Here is a 25,566-nt window from a genome sequence, read left to right on the forward strand (position 1 = left end):
TGAGGGAAGGCAACCAGGCTCTCGTTTCTTCACTCCAACAAGGGAAGCTTGATGAGACTAAGGGAGCAAGAACAGTACGGAGGGCTGTACTTGCACCGTTGTGAAACCGGAAGTTTATGGATAAGCAGCTATTCCCACTCCGTGTCAACAGGCCACACAACCCTGGAGAGTCAATCTCGCTGGACAGCGTCCCGTCTACCTCCTCGCGCAGCACCGGTGGGAGGGGTTAGGGAAGCCTGGCTGGCTTTCGTTTCTTCGCTCTCGCAGCAGGAAAGCTTGGTAAGGCTAAGAAGGCCAAAACAGAATGGTTCACTGTAATTGCACCACTGTGGAACTGGAATCAAGTTGTCTTCAGATAGGTAGCCACCCAGGACAAGGGTTTCAGCAAGAAATTGCCGCCAATGGCTAGTATGGGAGCAGGGCCGCCACTAGGAATTTCGGGGCCCCTGACTCATCCATTGATCAGGGCCCCCCCCCCTCCTTTGACATGTGCAATTTTTGACCAAGTGACAAACGTATATGCACTTTATTCTTAATTGTCTATTTAAACTTGGAAATGTTGTAAAGGTAATAACATACACACACACAGACACACACACTCATACACTGAAACACACAAACAAACTCACACATAAGGATTCCCATATAGACACTCTAGCAGACACGCAAAGAAACACACTCAGACACAGACACCCAAACAGACACTTAGCACTTGTTTACATTGACCTGACAAGTAATAAGGTAAACTATAGTTTTGTAAATAAAAAAAAGGAGATTTAGAAAACAAAATATGGAGTTCTGATGATCTTTTTGTAAAGGAAGATAACACCTAAATTATGACAACAGCATGCAGTGGCTGAAAGGAAGGGCCCTGAACTGCCTAAACAATAATTTAAAGGTTAAATGGTGGATTGGTTACTTCCGGAAAGGTCTTGTTAGTCTCAAAGTCTGTAGAAAGATGTGAATAATTAGTAGTAAGGTCAAAATGTCCTAAAAAGGAACAGACAATGGCCACACACACACAAACTCAAACTTGCACATACACCCAAGGAAACACCAACAGAGACAGCCTCAGAAAACACACAAAGACATACACCCACACACAGAGACACCCACAGAACACACAGAAAGACATACACACACAGAGAGACAACCACATAAAAAACACAGAAAGACATACATACACACACTCTCACTGAGACATCCACAGAAAACACACAAAGACATACACACACCCTCACAGAGACACCCACATAAAACACACACCCTCACAGAGATACCCACATAAAACACACACCCTCACAGAGACATCCACAGAAAACACAGACATACATACATACCCACACACACCCTCACAGAGACATCCACAGAAAACACAGACATACACACCCACCCTCACAGAGGCATCCAGAGAAAATACACAAAGAAAAACATACACACACCCTCACAGAGACACCCACAGAAAAAGCTCAAAGACATACACCCCCCCCCCCCCACAGAGAGACCCACAGATAAAAAATACATACACACTCATAGAGACACAAACCAAAGCACGAAGACATAAACACAGACACCCACAGAAACACTCACAGGAGGAAACATTTATGCACCTTGCATCACTTAAATCAACAGTGTGTGACATGCATGATAAAAAAAAATTTAGAAATTAAGAGGTCACTTTTTAAAGAATCATATTTGTAAATGTGCAAACAAAAATAATTCTGTGAATTCAAAATTGCACATTAATGAGCTGGGTAGATGGATAGATGAAGAAAAGTACCTTTAAAAGGTTGACATATGTTTGTTTGTTTGTTTTGTTTCCATTTTCCCCAACCAAGAGCACCACTTCAAATATAGTGTACAAATTTTCCCAGCTGTCAGCTTTACTTATGGATTTTGAAAATGCTGTACTCTATATGGTCTTGGTAGGACCATAAGCTGTGGTACTCATACCATTAGATCTGGTTAAATGCAGGATTTAGGCTTGTTGGTATGTATTTCAAAATTAAGTCATCTGTAGTGTAAACTGAACAGTTTTAAGTTAACCTGTCTCATTTAAAACACTGAGCAATCTTAGTCTAAGAGTATAACATTTTATGCAGATGTAAAAATCTTAGATAAAATGCCTCCTTTCATCTGGAAAGTCCTTGCATAAAGGGGCAGTAAACTGGAATGTAATTTATATATATATATATATATATATATATATATATATATATATATAATGCATATCTGCCAAAAGGGCATCTACCATTTGTGTATTGAGGAGGAAACATTTCTGCATGGTTTTAAATATAGAATTTCTACAGCATTGTCAAATAATCATAAATACACTGCTGCTAAAAAAAATGTGTTTTTATGGACCCCTAGCCCCACCAAACAACTACTACCACACTGAAGTTACAATCAAAAATTGCACAAAGAAATAAAAAACATTTGCTAAGTAAGTCCTACCTCCTCTGCAAATAAAAGTGATCTGCCGTCTGACTCAGGCACACACTGTACAAAGTGCCAAGTCTGTCTCACACTGCGCATAGTGGTTTAGTGCACACTAAGAAATCCTCTCAAATGCTAATACTTTACTCCTTGTAATAACATTTCCCATGCTCAATTAGCACTCTGCTGTAGTACCCACTGGTGGCTGCCAAAATTTAAAAAAAAAAAAAAAAAAAAATTTTTTTTTTTTTTTTTTAGTTTTTGGGTCATGGGGCCCCCCTGGCTCATTGGGCCCCTGACAGTAGTCACCCCTGTCACCCCCTGATGGCGGCCCTGTATGGGAGTTTCAGAGAGAGCTTGCTCACAGCATGTCCTGCAACCAGTCTCCTCCCCCGGAACCTAGAGCATGTCCAGAACATTCAGTTTTAAGCAACTTTCTAATTTACTCCTATTATCAAAATGTCTTCCTTCTCTTGCTATCTTTATTTGAAAAGCAGGAATCTAGGAGCCGGCCAATTTTTGTTCAGAACCTGAGTAGCGCTTGCTGATTGGTGGCTAAATATACTCAAGGAAAAACAGTTATAGACCAATACAACACACAATTTTAATTATAATTCCCTTTTTAATATATATGTTCTAACTGCAGTTGCTAGTTCACAATGGGTATAAGTCCGTGCTGGGATAAGTATGTTTTGTTTCAATTATTTTTTTGCTAGTTTAGTGAACATTATTATAACATACCCTAGACATCACAGCAGGTCATCTCCTGGGTTCAGGTAGTTGTCAAGCAGATAATATCAATCACCAAAAAATAATTTCAGGATACTGTAGCTGCAACAAATGATTTTTTCCCCCTAACACTGCACTAAGGAAGGCCAACCATAGATCTTATGGCTTAAATTACAAAATTATGCAAATCAAGAGCAGTTCAGAGCAAACTCCTTGAAAAGCCTAGTTTCTTGGTCTTATTTGCTGCTACTAGTTACAGATATATGTTAAGGAGCCTGTGCTCTGATTATAGCAATTACTGTGTAGAATGTTGCAGGTTCAAATACATTTTACGCTACTTATTCATGGTCGAGGAGGAGCCTCAGCCTCTTGGAAAAGTGGAACAAGCACATTTTTTTTCATTTGTGTTTTGCAAGAAAAGCAGGCATGATAAATAATTACTGTATTGCAGTGTTTTACTTCTCTTTCAATACTGATAACTGATTTGAATAGCCAATAGAATTTCAGTAGCTCTTATCCTATTGGCTGATTTGAATTTAAAGGCTCAAATCAGCCAATAGGAATTCAAGGGACGCCATTTTTAATCGCGTACCTTGAATTCCTATTCAGTGTACGGCGGAGATCGTATGAAGAGGATCCTCATGACTCCGCGTTTGCCGGTCTTCAGTTCCAGGGTCACCGGTCTTCAGCTCCACGGTCATGGTTCTTCAGCTCCACCCTCCGCTCCGACTGGTTCCTGGAAAAAGAAAGAAGAGGTCGCCGATTGGAAGAAGACTTCACCGCCTGGAACAGGACCTTCTCCGCTGGACTTCAAGACAGGTGAGGACCACTTGGGGGTCAGACTTAGGGTCTTTTAAGGGATTTTTGTTTTTTTAAATTTTATTTAGATAGGGTGGGCAGTAAAAGAGCTGAATGCCCTTTTAAGGGCAATGCCCAATAAATGCCCTTTTCAGGGCAATGGGTAGTTTAGGGTTTTTAGTGTTAGATTATTTTATTTGGGGGGGTTTGGTGGGTGGGGGGTTTTACTGTTAGGGGGGGTTGTGTATTTTCTTGAAAAAGAGCTGATTACCTTGGGGCAATGCCCTGCAAAAAGCCCTTTTAAGGGCTACTGGTAGTTTATTAGATTAGGGGATGTTTTTATTTTGGGGGGCTTTTTTATTTTCATAGGGATAAGGTATAATTTTTGTAAAATTTGGTAATTTTCTTTCTGTAATCTTAGATTTTTTTTATTTTCTGTAATTGTAGCTTAAAGGGACAGTCTACTCCAGAATTTTGATTAGACTGTCCCTTTAATTTATACTTAGTTTATTTGTATTTTTTAAAGTAGTGTTAGGTTTTTTTAATTTAATAGCAACTTTAGTATTTTGTAAATTAGGTCATTTTGGGTTAATTTAGGGGGTGTTAGGTTAGGGGGTGTTAGGTTAGGTTAGGGGGGGGTTAGGTGAGGGGTTTATTGCGTTGTGGACTTTGGCGGTTTAGGGGTTAATACTTTAATAGGTTAATTGCATTGTGGGTTAATAGCGGATTAAGGGTTAATAGTTTTAATAGGTAGTTTGCGAAGTTGGGATTTACGGATTTAGGGGTTAATAATTTAGTTATTAGTTGCGGTGTGGGTTTGATGGCGGATATAGGGGTTAATACACTTTATTAGTTATTGCGGTGGGGTATTGCGGTTGACAGGTAGATAGACATTGGGCATGCGTTAGGTGTCAGTTTATTTTTGCAGGAATTATCGGGAGTTACGGTGCTCACATACTCAGTGCAAGGCCTGCTACGGTTTCCTTTTATGGCGATGTAAAAATGTCTCCATATTCGCAACGTAAGTCCTTGCCCTGGATATTGGATACCGATTTACAACGCGGTCCCATGTTAGCCTATGGGAGTAAAAATTGCGGGCGACGGGTAAAATATACGTGCCGCATTTATATGCGGCGCTGTATATAGTATACCAAACCTATGTAATAGGGCCCCTGATATCCTCAAAATATTGCCTGTTAGGGAGGCCTGAGAACAGGTTTTAAAACCAGTGGCTTAAACCATCCATTCCTTTTTGTAATTTTGAAGACACCTTACTTTAATCCATTTCTAATTTTACAATATAATGTTTAAGAAAACCTCACTTCATGTTGTCATTGTGATCTTTCTAGGGAGATAAAAATTAACTGAATAATAAAGTATGGTAATTAAAACAAAGATGAGTTAAAGGGACGTGAAACCCCAAATTTTTATTTCATTCTTGAGAGAAGAGAATACAATTTTCCAATTTACTTCTATTATAAAATTTGCTTTGTTCTCATGTTATTTTTTGCTGAAGAGATATCTAGATAGCTAGTGTGCACATGCCTGAAGCACTATATGAAAAGAAATAGGGCTAGATTTATCAACCCTGAGGCGTACAGGGGCGCGTATACATGCCCCTGTACGCCTCAGCTCGCCTGTGGCGGGGCGCAATTACCCGCAGGTAATTAACATTGCACATGAGCGCAATTTTGCGCTCGCGTGCAATCCCGCCCCCTGCCCGCGCACAACCAATCACGCGCGGGCAGGAGCTGTCAATCTCCTCGGTCGGACTCGATGTGGCGAAGATGTTAGGGAAGCAGCGGTCTGGTGACCGCTGCTTGATAAATCGCGCAAGCAAGTTCTTGTGAGAACTTGCTGCCGCAGGGGCTTGATAAATCTAGCCCTATAGTGTTGCAAACTAGTGCTCTTGCTAATGCATAACATTGTTGCAAAACTGCTGCTATATAGAGCTGCAAACAGGTCCACACGCCTGAGCTTACATCCTTGCTTTTTAACAAAGGATAACAAGAAAATTTGTAAAATTAAATTGGAAAGTTGTTTAAAATGATATGTCCTATCTGAATCATGAAAGAAAAATGAGGGGTTTTGCGTAATTTTAAATACACCTAGGTTTTATTCAGGGTAATAGTTAGACTAGATTGGCCTCCTAGTTATCTGTCAACGGGATGCTGATAAACTGGTTCAACATTATTCCTTTCCATACAGACATAAACACAAAACATACACAAGCCTGTAAACTTACATTTCCCTTAGTACAAATAATGTGTATATTAATGTTAAGGCAACATGAAACCTTTGTTCTTACATTTGCTCTTGGTATCATTTGTTTAAAATCATACCTAGGTATCTGTAGGATCAGCAATGCAATGACTGGGAGCTAGCTGGTGATTGGTGGCTATGCATATATTCCTATTGTCATTGGCTCACCAGATTTGTTCACCTATCTCCTAGTAGTGCATTGCTGTTATAAAGCTCATATGCTTACATGCTACTGTAATGGTTCACTGGGATAGCAAAGGAGGGGAGGACTGAGGTTAGATCTTGTTAGTGTATATTCTATGCATCCCTGAACAGAACAGTAGAGTCTTTGGGTAAGATTACATATGCGGCGTCACCCGCAAAAGCTATCACATATACGGCGCCTCATATAAATGCGGTGCATATATTTCACCCGTTGCCCGCAATTTTTACTCCCATAAGCTAACAAAGAACTGCGTCGCAAATCGGTATCACATATTAAGCGCAAGGACTTACATAGCGAAAATGGAGAAATGTTACTCCATTTTTACCTCGCCACACATAGGCAGTCGCAGCAAGCCTTGCACTGAAAATGTGAGCACCGTAACTGGCTGAAAATATTAACTAACTCCTAACGCATGCGCAATATCTATCTACCTGTCAACCGCCAACCCCCACTGCAATAACTAATAAAACTATTAACCCCTAATCCGCCATTAAATCACATCTCAATAAACCTAATAAATGTATTAACCCCTAATCTACCATTCACCCACATCGCAATAAACCTAATATATGTATTAACCCCTAATCCGCCATTCCCCCACATCGCAATTAACCTAATCAAACTATTAATCCCTAATCAGCCATTCACCCACATCACAATTAACCTAATTAAACTATTATCCCCTAATCCGCCATTCACCCACATAGCAATTAACCTAATTAAACTATTAACCCCTAATCCACCATTCACCCACATTACAATTAGCCTAATTAAACTATTAACCCCTAATTCACCATTCACCCACATCACAATTAACCTAATTAATCTATTAACCCATAAACGGCCAACCCCCCACATCGCAATAAAACTAATTTAATTACTAAGCCCCCAAACCTAACACCCCCAAAATTAACCCCAAATTACATAAAATAATAAATTTCGAAATTACAATTAAAATAAAAAATCCTAACAGTACTTAAAAAAACAACAACCTAAGATTAAATTAAAATAATCTAAAATTACAAAAAATAAAAAAGTCAATAACATTACAGAAAATAATAAACCAAATTATCAAAAATAAAAAAATTAAACCTAATCCCTATGAAAATAAAAAAAGCCCCCCTAAAATAACCCTCCCCAAAGCTAATACTAAACTATCAATAGCCCTTAAAAGGGCTTTTTGTAGGGCATTGCCCTAAGTTAAACAACTCTTTTGCATTTAAAAAAATACTAAGTCCCCCCTCTATCAGTAAAACCCCCCGTCCACCAAACCCCCAAAATAAAAAAAAACTAACAGTAAAAAATCCTAAACTACCCATTGCCCCTAAAGGGGCATTTGAATGGGCATTCAGCTCTTTCACAAGTGCCCATTTAATCCCTAATCTTAAAAAAAAAAAAATCCTAACTCTAAGCCCCAAATAGGTACTCACCATTCAGTGGAGAAGGTCCTCTTCCAGGCGGCGGTGAAGTCTTCTTGGAACTGGCGACATCTTCCATCTTCATCCAGGACCAAGCCGGCGCGGAGCGTAGATAATCGTGGAACTGAAGAGCGGCGACCGGGGAGTCATGGAGCGTGGAAGATTCTCTTTGATGATCACCACTGTACACTGAATATTGAATGCAAATTACGCGTTTAAATATGGCATCACTCGCATTCCTATTGGCTGATTTGAATCTTTAAAGCCAATAGGATGAGAGCTACTGAAATCATTTTGGCTGATTTGAACAGCCAATAGGATTTCAGTAGCTCTAGCTAGAGAGCCAGAGGTGTGCTGCTAGAGAGCCGGTGGTGTGTCGCTGGAGAGCCAGAGGTGCGCCGCTAGAGAGCCAGTGGTGTGCCGCTAGGGAGAAAGAGATGTGTCTTGCTAGAGAGCCAGAGGTGTGCCACTAGAGAGCCAAAGGTGCACCACTAGAGAGCCAGATGTGCGCCGCTAGAGAGCCAGAGGTATGCTGCTAGAGAGTCAGAGGTATGCTGCTAGAGAGCCAGAGGTGTGCTGCTAGAGAGCCAGTGGTGTGCTGCTAGAGAGCCAAAGGTGCACCGCTAGAGAGCAAGAGGTGTGCCTGCTAGAGAGCCAGAGGTATGCTGCTAGAGAGCCAGAGGTGTGCTGCTAGAGAGCCAAAGGTGCACCGCTAGAGAGCAAGAGGTGTGCCTGCTAGAGAGCCAGAGGTATGCTGCTAGAGAGCCAGAGGTGTGCCACCAAAATTTAATATTAAAAATATTTTTATCCATATTAAAGCACACTTCAGCTATTTATACAATTATAGAGAGTTGTGCCACTAGAGAGCCAGTGGTGTGCCGCTAGAGAGCCAGAGGTGCACCGCTAGAGAGCCAGAGGTGAGCCGCTAGAGAGCTAGAGGTATGCTACTAGAGAGCTAGAGGTATGCTACTAGAGAGCCAGAGGTGTGCCACCAAAATTTAATATTAAAAATATTTTTATCCATATTAAAGCACACTTTAGCTATTTATACAATTATATTTGTAAAAAATGTTGGTCAGCCTAATATTTATGTAACAATGGTTTATTCTGCTGCAAATACTAAGCTTAAGCTCCACAATCGACCACCAGTGATATGATATCACTCCTATTATCAAAATGTCTTCATTCTCGTGGTATCTTTATTTGAAAAGCAAAAATTTAAGTTTAGAAGCCGGACCATTTTTGGGTTGTTCTTGCTGATTGGTGGATAGATTCACCCATCAATAAACAATTGATAATAAAATATAACTCTAACAAAAAGAAGGAGGATTCAGGGGAGGGATAAACGATAAAACTCAAAACCATTCATTGAATTGTCATTATGCAAAATGTATGCAAATTAGTCTATTTCCCTAGTACACACTTTGGTGATGAACCTGCTACCAATAGATGGAGCTGTGTTACACATGTCAAGGAACTTTCAACCAACAGATGGCGCTATGGCGTATTACACAATGTCCAAGTATGTGACTGGGGAACGGTTACAATTTTATTTTATTTTTTTAAAAACTGGTTCTTAAACAGCTCTTGTTTATTTTATAGAGTTAAAACAAATTTGTTTCCTTGTAATTTTAATTGATACATTTGCTTTATGTTTAAGAGTTAACATCTTGATGCTCTAAATATAAACATTAAAATGTTAAGTGCTTGTTTGCCATTTAGAACCAGCAACACAGTATCATTGAATATATGGGTTATTAAAGGGACAGTCTAGTCAAAATTAAACTTTCATGACTCAGATAGGGCATGAAAATTTAAACAACTTTACAATTGACTTTTATCACTAAATTTGCTTTGTTCCCTTGGTGGTATTTTTGAAAAGCTAAACCTAGCTAGGCTCAAACTGATTTCTAAACCTTTAAAAACCGCCTCTTAGCTCAGAGCATTTTGAAAGTTTTTCACAGTTAGACAGTACTAGTTCATGTGTTATATAGATAAAAAATATGCTCACTCCCATGTAGTTATTTAGGAGTCTGCACTGATTGGCTAAACTGCATGCCTGTCAAAAGCACTGAGAAAAGGGGGCAGTCTGCAGAGGCTTAGATACAAGGTAATCACAGAGGTATAAAGTATATTAATATAACTGTGTTGGTAATGCAAAACTGGGGAATGGGTAATAAAGGGATTATCCATCTTTTTAAACAATAACAATTCTGGTGTAGACTGTCCCTTTAAGTATTTTTTATTTTTTTGCTTTGCCCACTTCTTGCATATTACCAGCAACGATTGAACATAATTAGTTTGCTTTACATGTATGTTGCATTAATTTTGGGTGACTGACAGTTATGTGAATATGAATAATTGAGGTTTACAAATGATATGGACTTGCAGGGTTTGGTAGCCTTGAACCACCCACCCCCATCAACCTTTTAGTCACACAAGTGATTGTACCTTTTTAGGGGGATTAAATGGTACAGACATGGACCCTTTGACAGTTGGAAACATATTTGTACCCTATTTACCGCTAAATGGTACATATTAGTTCCTTAAGGTGTAATTATGATCCATTGAGGGTACAAATACAGAAGTTGTACCCTAAGTGTTCACAAACGGACCCCAACCGTACCCTTTTTTCTGACAGTGTAGATGATTCAGGCTTAAATACTTTCCCTGCTTATTTCTCCCCTACCATTTCTACTTGACATAGCTGAGTACTTTGGATACATATCTACTTCTGCTCTTATTTCCTCTTTCCTCTACTCTTTACATCTAGCACACAGAAGTGATAACCACAGACGAATGCTCATGTTGGCAACCTCTCATTGCACTTACTTTAACTACCGATCAGTCCATCTCAAGTGGTCCAATAACTGTAAAGTTGGTTGCTTGACCATATTTAATTTTCTTAATTTTTTTTGAGTGATTTCCTCTATGTATTTGTATCGCAACACCACCAGTTTGTTATTTTAATTTTATTTAGTTTAACCACGGCAGCCATATTTGTTTCATGGTGCTCAACACATTTTAGTTATACAGATGTTTACGGATACCTCAATATTTCTGCTCAGGGTGGTCCTAGCTCCTGGGGGGGGGGGGGGGAATCTGATCTCTAGAGCAATTTGCAAGTTACATGTACATAAATAAACATTTTGCCCATTCTTTTTCCTTAGACTTAGAACATAAGTCCTTAGTTGTTTCTCCAACCCCATCACATGCATTTTGCAATGGGATGTTAAAATCCAATATTCATTTGTAATGCTTGAAAATCAGCAATATTTATACAGTATTTGACTATAAACTTTCAAATGGCAGAAATCTAAATAAAATGTGTTAGCAAAATAGAAATGTTGAATACTGAATAAACATCTAACCTTTGTTATATTGCATAAAAGTATGTGTTATTATTAGAGAGTTTGGACAAACTTTCATCAATTCCTATATGTTGCTAAGCAGCTTTTAATAGGACTTTTCAAATGTACTCATAAAGGGACATTATACACTAGATTTTTCTTTGCATAAATGTTTTTTAGATGATCAATTTATATAGCCCATACAGGCCCATGAAAGTCCCAAAGTTTTAGGAGAATACCGACATATACCTACTCCAGCTTGCTTCCGTTTGTGTAAAGGGTCTTTCCATATGCAAAGGAAGGGGGAGTGTCTGCTATTTCCCACTTGCAGTGGGTGTTGCAGTAACCTTTTAAACAGAGCTAAACTGAAAGCTTCTAAGTACGTTTTTTTAAAGGTTTTATACTGTATTTTTATATCAGTATCTGTGCATATGAAAATTGGTGTATACTGTTCCTTTAAGCATCAGCAAATATTTTTTTTTGTTTTTTAAACAAACTTTAAAAAAAGCTACAAAACCATTTATAAATAACCTCAAGTTGATTTATTAAAAAAAACATTTGCTTTCAGTTGAGAAGCATGGAACATGTTAAAAAAAAGTAATTTTCTACATACATTGCTAATTTGCATAATAGTTTAGGAATATAATAACTTTTTCAATACACATTCACAATATGAATATATTATGGATCTACAAAAACGTGTAAGTTGAATGACACCTTCTACAATTCTGTCTTCAGGAGTTTCAGAGCTTTCTTCATATTTTCATACACTAAAAAAAGAAGAGATTAATTAGTGAATACTATGAAACTGTGTAGAACACGTATTCAGATAATAGTTATAGTAAAGATACAAATAGTCTATTAACAGCTGTAGATAGAAGTAATTATTTTCCCTGAGAGTTATCTTTTTGATTCAATACCACTAACTGCCACAGAAAGTGACAGTTTATTTTCTTGAATACTAAATGCCTTTGGAATTATTTTTGTCTTATGTCTCAGCTTTATTTTTCTATATGGTAGTTACTGTATATTATGAAACTCCATGATTTCCTGACACCCTGGTTGAAAATCATTGTGGCAGACAAAAGCTTTGTGGTAGCAGACTACACAAGATACAGTCAACCAGAGATGATATCATCTGAGTCATATGGAAGTTTACCCCTGACTGCCCATTTCAAACTAGAGAGCGGTAGACTGAAGTGCTGGGTACGTGCATATTGCATTTCAGTATTTATCTTTCCCTATGGCAAAATAAAAATCAGGTGCAAACTTTGTCTACCTTTCTTTAATTCTCGTCCTGGTTCCCATCTTGGAGCATGTGCAACTGCTGATAGGTGCATATGCAATGTTCACATGCTTGAGTAACAGATAACCAAATACAAACACTGCGGAAATAAAGCAATCAGCAGCTCCATATGATCTAAAAATGGCACCAGAACTGCATAAGAGTTGATGATTTATGAGTTCAAAATAATAAATAAATGATAATAATGCAATGTTAGTTAACATAGTAAACTGTGGCTATGCAGCCCTTCGGAATGAACATTAGAATAGGAGTTGCGATAACAATCTGACTTACACAAATCAATATCACTTGGCTCATAAGTGTAACGATGGTTTGAATATTTTCCAGGAATGTCTGCTCTTACTACAAGGGAAGGATCTGTAAAGAATAAATACATATGACCTTTGTTATTCTGTTAATAAGTGCAATATTAATACTATATATATATATATATATCTGTACATACATTAGTATTTATTATTACTAAACAATAGGATTTGTTAATATTTTCAGGGTATTTTTATTTTGATATATTTTTATTTTATAAATATTTAAAAATTTAGCCACCAATCAGCGAGCGGTACCCAGGGTGCTGAACCAGAAATGGGCCGGCTCCTATGCTTACATTCTTGCCTTTTCAAATAAAGATACTATGAGAATGAAGAAACATTGGTAATAGGAGTAAATTAGAAAGTTGCTTTAAATTGCATGCTCTATCTGAACTCATGAAAGAAAAAATTTGGGTTCAGTGTCCCTTTAAGCTCTATATGTTATAAACATTTTTACAAATACTACAGTCATACAGTACCAAGGTACAGAAGTAAAATCTTTTAACCTACCGACAAAGACAATTTTGGGTACATATTGACCATCAAGGAGCAGATTCTTATCTGTAGGGTCATACTGGAACACAAACAAAAAAGCATTGTCAGGCAAATAATACATTCACACCGTAATAAGTCTTACTTTTTTATTTCAGTATGCTACAGTTTAATGGACACATTTATTTAAATGCTAGCAAACTTTTAACTTATCATATCAAAGAAAATATGGGCTAGATTACAAGTGGCACGTTGTTGCCCACGAGCGTAAAAGAGTTTTTGTCACGTCTCATTGCGCGTGTCAGAAGTATCGAGCATATTACGAATTGAAAGTAAATGCGTTTGCTTGAGTGCAATTGACTTTAACACACGTCAGGTTAGCACGAGTTCAGAGCTCTGGTTAACTGTTACTCACAACTAATAAGTTCCACAAAACACATCAAAATTATATATAAAAGTACAGTTACACTCATAATAACACTGTCTGATGAAAAAAATATTTAATAAAAATATTGCATTTAAAAGTTATAGGACTCAAAAATATGAGGTCTCAGGTGTTAGAAATATACATGTCTAAATATGTATGTGTATACATGTATGTGTGTACATATGCATTTAGGTATTTATATGTGTATATATGTATTTACAGACATATATAACACATATGTATTTTTATATATATATATATATATATATATATATATATATATATATATACACATACATACATATGCATGGAACCCATTGCAGTTAAGTAGTTAAACATGTAAAATCATTTATGCAATGTTCATATTTAATAAAGTGTTTAACTGTGTATTTACTGTAAACATTTCACATTCCAATGTCCTTCACATAAGGGTATATGTTCTATGTATTTATAAATAGATATTACTATACTATATATATGTATAATATATATTTTACCAAAAAACATCAGATATAAATATGTATTTATGAATAAATAAAACATATTCTTCTATGTGAAGAACACTGGAATATGAGATATTCATATTTCATGTCAGGTTAGCGCACTTGAGAAAATACGATCAGGTGCAAACAAGGGTGGTTTTTTTCCCACTTTTCACGCTCCATTGAAGTCTATGGGGGAATACAGTAATGTGGTTGTGATATTCAGACTTTGCGTGTGTTGGATTATCACACGTGCAAAACTTTTTACTTTAAAAAGAAAACAGCGCATAAAAAGCTTCCGTCTAGAGATGTTAACATGTAAGCGGGTGCAAAAACTACCTCTTTACTCGTAATCTGGCCCTATATCGGAAAGCAGGTCATATTAAAAACTAATACTTTTTTTCAAAACATGCTCCATCTAGTGGCTATTTGTTATACTTTTAAAATGCGGTCAGTGAGAAATAAATAAAATAAATTTCTTGTCTAGCGCAACTATAATAAAACTTTAAAAGTGTTAATTAATATAACTTCCCATTATTAATGGAAACATTTTTTCTCTGCGAGATTCAAGCAGATTCAGATTTTCCTTTTGACTTTAATTCATATCAGTATGAAAAGAATAATAAAAAAAAATACATGTGATGACTTACAATTACGTTAAGAAGTACAAATTGTGGTGCTAGGGCCTGGATGCCTTTGTGTTCTGCAAATGCTGTCCTCAGAGCTAGATGAAAAATAGTTATGGTTAAGTTACTGGAAGTTTCAATTTAGAATTACAAATAAAAAAATATAGCAAAATGACCAATGTCCTGAATCTCCTGTTTTAAATTCCTAGCTCAGGAACACATACAGCCCCGTCCTGGGAAATAACACCTCAACAAGTATCTGATTCCAGGTGGTGCATGGATGCAATGTGGTTCTCTGCAGCAGAGACAGTTTAGCATGGGGTTGGCTTGGGCATTCCTAATTGAGGTTTGAGTGTCCCCAGAGTTATTTTAATACAACTAGGATATAATAGGTAGAGTTACATAAGAGAAAGGATGGGCAGTGCAGCAAAGATCTCAGTTCTGGACAATTCTGCAGATAAGACAAATGAAATCTCAGAGAATGACTGATTGTCTATAAAAACAAATATCCTCTATTTTACCAACAAGATTCAGCTACTGTTTACTGTCTTTTTCCCATAACATACTCACTTCCACTTACTCAGTAAATGTATTTGCTAAAGGTGTAATGCAATAATATGGTGAGGCCTTTTTGGAAACTCAGAGGCAGCATTAGTTGTTCTTGCACTAATTTTTGTTGCTATCACTGTCCTGTCTGACTATGGTTTTTAATTAAATAGTGTAAGAGTAGGTTGAAACCACAGAAGTTTATTTAGAAATTCATCTAAATTGAAGCTTTACACTGCAACTTTTGAAAAAAATAAAATCACTTTGATATTTTCAGAATTGAAATGAATTGAATGAATATTCGTAATTTTAGGGTATACAAATATAGGGTATAAACTGATTTGTCTCCAGTCTCTAAAGAATAAATCACTGCTAAGATTATTCATTTTTTAGTGAATGATTCTTAAACACTTTCTCTTTTGGAGTGAGGTTATTCTCATTTTTTTAAATCCCAAATAAAATAAAGTAGTTCTGTGCTTTCATTTGATTATTTAGTATATTTACAATGGATTATTGCACTACTTGTATTCTTTTTTTCATATTTAAAAAAAACAAACAAGCAAAGCAACACTGGATTTGGTAAAAGGTAAAGCAAGTATATTATATTTCATTAAATAAAAACAAGCAAAGCAGTTCTGGATTTAGTCAATGGTAAAACAAGTATATTATATTTAATTAAAATAAGTGTTGTATTTATAATCACAATTGTACGGTATAAACTAATATTTACCAAACTGTTGCAATTCTTTGCCAGAGACTGTGTTTATTTATTATTATTTTATTTGGAAGCAACCCCATTTATATAAAGTACACACACACGGAATCATTTACCTTGGGAATGAGGACAATCTTCTCTATGGTTAATGACAATTAAAGGTTTGTTTCTGGAGAAAAAAAATATATAATAACAAATAAATATTCTGTAGAGAAGACATCTGATATATTTTCAGTACAAAATTACCTAATTATATTCAGTTTTCTATTACTAAACAAAGCTGATGCTGTTTATTTAGCAATGGACGTAGAGTCACCAGTACTGAATATTTTTATAAACCTTTTATTGGAATAGCTTAAAACAGCAAAATTTCAGGGTTTAACCCCTTAAGCATGATTAAGGGGTTAAACCCGAAACGTTGCTGTTTTAAGCTATTCCAATAAAAGGTTTATAAAAATATCCAGTGCTGGTGACTCTACGTCCATTTTTACTCACTTAGGGGTAATTGCAGTTAATCCCTGACACCTGTGCACTGATTAAGACAGCAGTGCTGAGATCCCATAGAAGTTGAATTGTATGCTGTTTATTTAGCAGACACGTCATTTCAAGGAATATTTAAATACAAAAATAATCTGATTGGGACTTGGGAGCCATACTTGTTTTCTACGCTTTTATTTTTAAGTTAAAGCTAATACTGCAGTATTGATTTTTTTGTAGTTTCAAGCAATCCTCACTGGCTGATAATAAGAGCTGCATGCAACAACCAATGAGTATTAAAGGGATATGAAACCCAATTTTTTGTATTTCGTGATTCAGATAAAGCATGCAATTGTAAGCAACTTTCTAATTGACTCCTATTATCAGTTTGTCTTTGTTCTCTTAGTATCTTTATTTTAAAAAGAGGGAATGTAAGCTTAGGAGCTGACGCATTTTTGGCTCAGCACTATGGGTAGCACTTGCTGATTGGTTGCTACATTTAGCCACCAATCAGCAAGTGCTACCCAGGTTCTGAACCAAAAACTGGCTGGCTCCTAAGCTTACATTCCTGCTTTATAAATATAGATACCAACGCCTAGATTTAGAGTTTTGCGTTAGAAGGGGTGCGTTAGCTACGCGTGTTTTTCCCCCCCCGCACCTTTTAAACAACGCTGGTATTTAGAGTTCTCAGAAGGGCTGCGTTAGGCTCCAAAAAGGGAGCGTACAGGCATATTTACCGCCACTGCAACTCTCAATACCAGCGTTGCTTAGGGACGTGGCCAGCTTCAAAAACGTGCTTGTGCATGATATCCCCATAGGAAACAATGGGGCAGTTTGAGCTGGAAAAAAACCTGCAAAAAAGCAGCATTCAGCTCCAAAAGCAGCCCCATTGTTTCCTATGGGGAAACAGTTTCTAAGTCTGCACCTAACACCCTAACATGTACCCTGAGTCTAAACACCCCTAACCTTACACTTATTAACCCCTAATCTGCCGCCCCCGCTATCGCTGACCCCTGCATATTATTTTTAACCCCTAATCTGCCGCTTCGTACACTGCTGCAACCTACGTTATCCCTATGTACCCCTTATCTGCTGCCCTAACACCGCCGACCCCTATTTTATATTTATTAACCTCTAATCTGCCGCCCCCAACGTCGCCGCCACCTACCTACAATTCTATTGGCTGATCGGAAAAGCCAATAGAATGCAAGCTCAATCTGATTGGCTGATTGGATCAGCCAATCGGATTGAAGTTGAATCTGATTGAATCAGCCAATCAGATTTTTCCTACCTTAATTCTGATTGGCTGATAGAATCCTATCAGCCAATTGGAATTCGAGGGACGCCATCTTGGATGACGTCATTTAAAGGAACCTTCATTCGGACTTAGGATGTCTTTAGAAGAGGATGGATCCACGTCGGCTGCTTCAAGATGGTCCCACTCCGCGCCGGATGGAAGAAGATAGAAGATGCTGCATGGATGAAGATGTCTACCAGTCCGGATGCCCTCTTCTTGCCGGATAGGAAGAAGACTTCGGACCCTCTTCTGGACCTCTTCTTGCCGGATAGGATGAAGACTTCGGACCCTCTTCTGGACGGATCGGTGATACCCGGCGTGGTGAAGATAAGGTAGGAAGATCTTCAGGGGCTTAGTGCTAGTTTTTTTTAAGGGGGGGTTGGGTTAGATTAGGGGTATGTGGTTGGTGGGTTGTAATGTTGGGGGGGTATTGTATGTTTTTTTTACAGGCAAAAGAGCTGTTGTCTTTGGGGCATGCCCCGCAAAAGGCCCTTTTAAGGGCTGGTAAGGTAAAAGAGCTGTAAAATTTATATTTTAGAATAGGGTAGGGCATTTTTTTATTTTGGGGGGCTTTGTTATTTTTTTAGGGGGCTTAGAGTAGGTGTAATTAGTTTAAAATTCTTGTAATCTTTTTTTATTTTTTGTAATTTAGTGTTTGTTTTTTTTTGTAATTTAGTGTTTTTTTTTGTAATTTAGTTAGTTGATTTAATTGTAGATAATTGTAGATAGTTTATTTAATTAATTTATTGATAGTGTAGTGTTAGGTTTAATTGTAACTTAGGTTAGGATTTATTTTACAGGTAATTTTGTAATTATTTTAACTAGGTAACTATTAAATATTTATTAACTATTTAATAACTATTGTACCTGGTTAAAATAAATACAAAGTTGCCTGTTAAAATAAATATTAATACTAAAATAGCTACAATATAATTATTATTTATATTGTAGCTATATTAGGGTTTATTTTACAGGTAAGTATTTAGCTTTAAATAGGATTAATTTATTTAATAAGAATTATTTTATTTCATTAGAATAAAATTATATTTAACTTAGGGGGGTGTTAGTGTTAGGGTTAGACTTAGCTTTAGGGGTTAATACATTTATTAGAGTAGCGGTGAGGTCCAGTCAGCAGATTAGGGGTTAATAATTGAAGTTAGGTGTCGGCGATGTTAGGGAGGGCAGATTAGGGGTCAATACTATTTATTATAGGGTTTTTGAGGCGGGAGTGAGGCGGATTAGGGGTTAATACATCTATTATAGTAGCGGTGAGGTCCGGACGGCAGATTAGGGGTTAATAAGTGTAAATTGTAGGTAGGTAGCGGCGACGTTGGGGGGGGGGTAGATTAAGGGGTAATAAATATTATGTAGGGGTCGGCGATGTTAGGGGCAGCAGATTAGGGGTACATAGGGATAATGTAGGTTGCAGCGGTGTGCGGTCGGCAGATTAGGGGTTAAAAAAATTTAATAGAGTGGCGGCGTTGTGGGGGGACCTTGGTTTAGGGGTACATAGGTAGTTTATAGGTGTTAGTATACTTTAGAGCACAGTAGTTAAGAGCTTTATGAACCGGCGTCAGCCCAGAAAGCTCTTAACTCCTGTCTTTTTTCTGCGGCTGGAGTCTTGTCGTTAGAGTTCTAACGCTCACTTCAGCCAAGACTCTAAATACCGGCATTAGAAAGATCACATTGAAAAGATAGGATACGCAATTGACGTAAGGGGATCTGCGGTATGGAAAAGTCGCCGCTGGAAAGTGAGCGTTAGACCCTTACCTACAAGACTCTAAATACCAGCGGTAGGACAAAACCAGCGTTAGGACCCCCTAACGCTGGTTTCGACGGCTAACGCAGAACTCTAAATCTAGGCGCAAGAGAACAAAGAAAAATTGATAATAGGAGTAAATTAGAAAGTTGCTTACAATTGCCTGCTCTGTCTGAATCACAAAATAAAAATGGGTTTCATATCCCTTTAATAAAACAGTAGCTTTGTACACAAACGTATTGCTTGCTAGCTTCAAGCTTTTATTTAATATTTTATATATTTTTACTTATGACCCTATATATTCTCATTTAAAGCTATAGAAAGGTCAAATTTTAAATGAGCATGGGTGTACTTCAATTTTAAATAGAAGCTTTTTTTCTAAAAAAACTCCCATTAATAAAAATGCTTCTAGTGAAAGTTGTTACAGCCATATGCACATATGCTGCAAGGGCTTGTGAACTAGTATTCAAACATTACACATTTTCAGTGAGCCACCTGTGGCTTTGTATGACACAGACACAATACACACCACTGCTAACTCTCCGAGCTGGAATACTGGTGCACGAGCCTTCACAGCATATGTGCATATGCCACTGAAAACAGTAATAACTTAAAAGCATTTTTGATAACTGAAGTATCTTGCAAAAATGCTTCTATTTAAAGCAGAGGTGGGGAACCTTTGGCCCTCCAGATGTTATGGACTCCTTCTCCCATAATGCTCTTGCAGCCATAATGCTGGCGATTTAAAACTGAAATACACATTTTAATTTCGACCTTTCTATCCTTTTAAGCGCTTGCAGATATCTTTCTGTTGCTTATTGCACTGTGTAATTGAATGCTTTTCCTTTGTTTTAAACCATGCCTTCCCTTTCTTATTTTATTTATTGTACTCCCCTTATAGTGCTACAGAATCTATTGGCACATTACAAATAATAATAATTATAATGAAAAAGGCAGGATTTACTTTTTTTCATAGTATTTGCTAAAAGGAAATCTACACTAGATGGCACCATTGACTCAAGAGAAGCATCTAGATTCACTGTTGCAGATACAGAACATTATTTTCTTACCCAGACTTAGATTTGAATAAGGCTTCCTCATATGTCTGAACCCATTGAAGGTTATCGCCCCACCCTACAAGAAAACAGTACAAAGTAAACAATTTAGCTATGTAGGTGTGGGTAAGGCTGTAACCTAGCACACTACTGATTAAGGAACTAGGTGGCATTTATTTAGATACATTATGTGATATCATATTTAAATACAACAGAATCTACTTCCAATATCCCTGAATAATTATTTTTTACTTCATTCTCTAGCTATCTGTGTGGATTGTTGTTGGTGAATCCCATGAGAATTTATACAACTGGAATAGAAAGCACAATAAGCATTTATATTTTGTTCTGCAAAGAGGACTATAAATAAAATGTGTTGGTATTTACCCCTGGAGAGTGTTTGAGGTGCTTTGGTTGGAGCTTTCTCTTTTGCAGACGTATTTTTGGCAAGTGCAAATGAGGTAGCAACAAGGAGGAGAAACACAGACTTCAGAATTGTCTCCATTATTATAGCTGAAAGAAGAGAGAGAAAAGGAATTACAACTCAAGCTACTTGTATTTAGAATAAGAATGATATTAATTAGACAGATATTAATTTGCATTTTAGAAGATGATTGTCAGTTATTAGGCACAATTTAATACCAAATATTAAAGCTTTTTTTTAGTTCTAGCCAAATTTCAAAACATATAAGCAGATAATATATATACACCATTATTTGTTTAAGAAAATGTATTACTTATCAATGGAAGTCACAAATATGTCTAGTTGCAATGGCAAACAATATTTCAATATAAATACATTTCATTATTATGAGCTGCATATTCTATTGGTGGTTTGGAAATATAAATCAGCAATACAGAATTTGGCAATGTTTTACAAATGAATGATAATATAGTAACTTTAGTGTACAAAATGATCACACAGTTAATGTAATGAAGATGTAAAGGAGATGCAAATATGATTTTTCAAAGCTAGATTACATTTAATTTACTTAATTACTATTATAAATTAAGGTCTAGCTAACTGTATATGCAGTGATCACTCAGCACTTCTGTATTAGCCAATAGACCAAGATACAGTAATATTATTTCCTCTAGTGGTTCCATTATTATCTGCTGCATATTCTACTGGTTATTTTGAAATATAAGCTAGCACTATGGAATTTGGAGGTTTACAAATAAATTCTAACAATAATAATATAATAAATTTAGTGTCTAAGATGAACACACAGTAGTGCAATCAAAGCTAGATTATGTTTCATCATTTTCTTGTTAACAATTGCAAATTAGTTTTTTTTATACTGAATCATTTTACCAATGATAAAAAAATTGCAGTTCAGGCTTTAAAGATAGACGTACAAGACTTTCCCCCTATAGATATGGTGGACTCTCCAGCTATTTGAAATGAAATAGTTTTTATGAACACCTGTTGCACATGCAGATACAGAACAAATTAAACAGTTACCTTGGTTACTTGCAATCAATACCGCTGAGAAAGAATAAAATAGTCATTGTAAAATGTATCCTGCAATAAATGCTAAATGGAAAGGAATGCCTTCTTCCTTGTTTCATATTGATACTAGTTTCTTTCTCTACGTAACCTGAGCTTAAGCAGTAAAGAATGAAATAATTCAAAGCCAACTTACCTTGACTCCAAAGCCAAGAAAGTGTTTCAGCTTTAGTCTGTAACTCTGGCAATACAGTCCTTGTATTTATACAGCTCTGCACACCTGGACACCGCCTACTATATCAGAATTTAAATAGCTATGTTACATCCTTAAGTCCTATTTGTACAATAATCCCTTTATCATATCATGAAATTAACCCTGCTTTATCTGAGCTGATTGTTATCACATAATATTTTTAACTACTCCCTACAATTTTCAGCTAAGGCTTAATAAAATCCCAATATATTTTACATTGATTTTAATAATTGGGCAGTAACCCAAGTACAGGTAAGCTTAACTGAGAAATTGTGATTTGCCCGAAGGCTGATTTGTCTTTGTGTGATTGGATAGAGGCATCGCCTTAAGCAAGCTCTGAGTATTTGTACGTGAATGTAAAAGTTACAATGCAGAAAATAAATCATTCCATCCTGGTATGGAATTACATTATTATTGCTCACTATTTGCCAACATTGTAGTTACATTAACTTTCTCATAAGGAAGTTTTTTTTTTATCCTCGTTACTTTTATTACAATCTTTAAATCATATAATATAAATAGCTTTTTTAAAGTGCTAATACAAATTATTGCAGAACCTGACCTCAAACTGATTGATATAACCAGAAGCTGCTTAAAGGAAAACACTATTCAGAAAGGTCTCTGTTCCATCTGAAAAAGTATGTATCAGTTTGTGTAACAGTGTACATTGGTGTTCCTGTGCTGAATAAACAAACTTTTTTTCTGTAGAAGTTTTCCCAATGAGCCATTAAGCATTAGGGTTCCAACATTTTCCTTCATGGGAATAAAGCAAATTTGATAATAGAAGTAAATTGGAAACTTTTTTTTTTAAATTGTATGCTCTGTCTAAATTACATAATACAATTTTTGGGTTTCAGATCCTTTTAATCTTTTTTTTTATGCAAACATGTTTCAGCGCTGTTTTATTTTTTATATATATATTTCCAAAAGGCAGGCACTCTCACATAGTAGTCAACCACCAGGGTGTCCTGCTTGAAACAATTGTACATCCAAAAGAATCCCAAAAATAGGCAGAAATGGGAATGCGGCACTCACTGGATTTGTAATTTCAAACATTTTTTTTTTATTATTTCACAAACTCTCCTGTGATGTTTCAGGGGTCATTAACCACTGTCTGAGGAAGGGGTTAAAGACCCCGAAACATCACAAATTTACAAAATTACAAATCCAGTGAGTGCCGCTTCCTATTTCGGCCTATTTTGGGGATTCTTTTGGATATATATATATAGTGCAGAAAGAAAATAAAAATTGCAGGCACAGCTTCTTAAAACTTCCAATGCTTTATTCCAAAAACAAATTAAAAGAACAGCGACATCAGATACAGAAGTCTGACATGTTTCGCCCCTTAGTCCTTAACCATAGACTGAATCAGTTTAAAAATACGACCATATTTAAAAACACATTCTGACATCTTATTGGCTATTTACCTGAACAGGTGTATTACAATGTTAATTGTCTAGGCTGCCAATCAGCAGCTACAATAGGTATCACAAGTACTAGCTTATGGCTTTTAATGAAAACACTGCCACAAAATAAAGATTATAATTAAACCCCATGTATACATATGTATGAAATGTCTTAGATCATTTCAATTCTATATTTGAGGCTAACTTTAAGTTAAACACATAGGTCAAGTAAGCATATACATGCACTTAATTCAATCCTATCTCTGAAAAAATGGTAGGAGTCAAGAAGCTATCGTACATTTTAAATACATTTGTTGTTATACATCAATAGCGATATAACTTAATAATAATTGGGATTTTACTCATCATATGATACTGTTGAAAACTTGTAGTAGCCAGAATATATGTCAATTATAGTTATTAAGACAACCTTAATGAGATGTTACAGAGCCTGTTGATAGCCTGAATAAGTGTAAATAATAACAAACAGGCATCTGTATAAATATAGTCACCCCTCCAAAATCAAATTTGGGTCACATTGCACATATTCTGAGATGATATAACGATCATATACATGTTAATAATGCCAAGTACATTCCCAGTGACATAGTCTTTTTAAAGTTACAGAAAATAAGAGTGGTATACTACTGTGTGCAAACATGATACCAATGTCAGAATGTTAATACAGTTGATAATTATAATAATTATTAAAAGACACATTATTTTAACAGACATATTTTTATTTTAATAGCAACCACTGTGGAAATAAAGCACCAATAGGTTATAGATCTAATAATATCAATTATATTCCCAAATGTTAATTACATCGTAAACTGAGTTATATCCCTTTGGGATTCTTGACTCAAGGGTAAAAATCCAGTATGCTTCCCTCTTAAACAGGGTTTTTGTGATATCTTTTGGATACTATAACTTTTTTAATAACCATCCATCTAAGGGTAGTACTAGAACTTTCATGTTTATTAATAAAAGGCTTAGCCACCTCTGAACAGAGATCAGACCTTTTGATGTCTGATAAGTGTTGCCTTATCCTTTCCCTGACCTCCCTGGAGGTACAACCTACGTATTGTCTGCCATCACAGGTGCACCATATAAGATATACTGCATTCTTAGTCCTACAGTTGACACATGATGTCACTGTGTAACTTTTCTCTGTGGAGTGTGACTTAAATAAGTTATTTCTATGTATATAGGTGCAGGGTATACAAGCACTATACCCACACCTATACATACCTTTGGATTCCAACCAAGAACTTGTGGTGTTGTGTGCTGGGAGAACGCTAGGTGAGATTTGATTTCCAATGGTTACCCCTCTCCTATAGGAGAATCTGCACCCTCTTTTAATTGTTTTCACCAAACCATCATCTGCCAAAAGCATGGGCAAATTCTTGCGAATAATTTGACATATATCATCATAGTCAGGTGAGTACTGTGTTACAAACGTAACCGGTTCTACTTCAAATTGCCCAGAGTTTGTTCGATGGGGTTTGGATTTGTCTAAAAGCAAAGTTTGTCTGTCAAGTTGGTCTACTTCCCTCTTTGATTTTGCATATCATAGTCAGCTATGTTAGAACAATTTCTTTTAGTCCTAATGTATTGCCCTTTCGCAATCGAATATGGGACTTGACGAGGATGATTACTCTTACCATGAAGTAGTGTATTACCCGATATGGGTTTTCTGTATATTGTAGAGTCTACTTTCTGTTGTGAAATATTAGCTATTAGCAATAGATCAAGAAAATTGATAGTAG

At 36.4% G+C, this 25,566-nt stretch overlaps 1 protein-coding gene across 1 annotated transcript; it reads right to left on the minus strand.

The window, feature by feature from the left end:
- Positions 1 to 11,725: 11,725 nt before the first annotated feature.
- Positions 11,726 to 22,394, minus strand: LOC128659323 (anterior gradient protein 2-A-like). The gene is made up of 8 exons (XM_053712987.1): positions 22,335 to 22,394; positions 21,076 to 21,201; positions 20,704 to 20,767; positions 16,217 to 16,269; positions 14,864 to 14,937; positions 13,323 to 13,386; positions 12,778 to 12,861; positions 11,726 to 11,968 (listed from the first exon to the last, which is right to left on the minus strand). The coding sequence occupies exons 2-8, from the start codon at positions 21,191 to 21,193 to the stop codon at positions 11,919 to 11,921; spliced, it is 507 nt and encodes a 168-aa protein (XP_053568962.1). The 5' UTR covers positions 21,194 to 21,201; positions 22,335 to 22,394; the 3' UTR covers positions 11,726 to 11,918.
- Positions 22,395 to 25,566: the final 3,172 nt, after the last annotated feature.

Source organism: Bombina bombina, chromosome 5 (assembly GCF_027579735.1).
Source record: "Bombina bombina isolate aBomBom1 chromosome 5, aBomBom1.pri, whole genome shotgun sequence".
Lineage (NCBI taxonomy): Eukaryota > Metazoa > Chordata > Amphibia > Anura > Bombinatoridae > Bombina > Bombina bombina.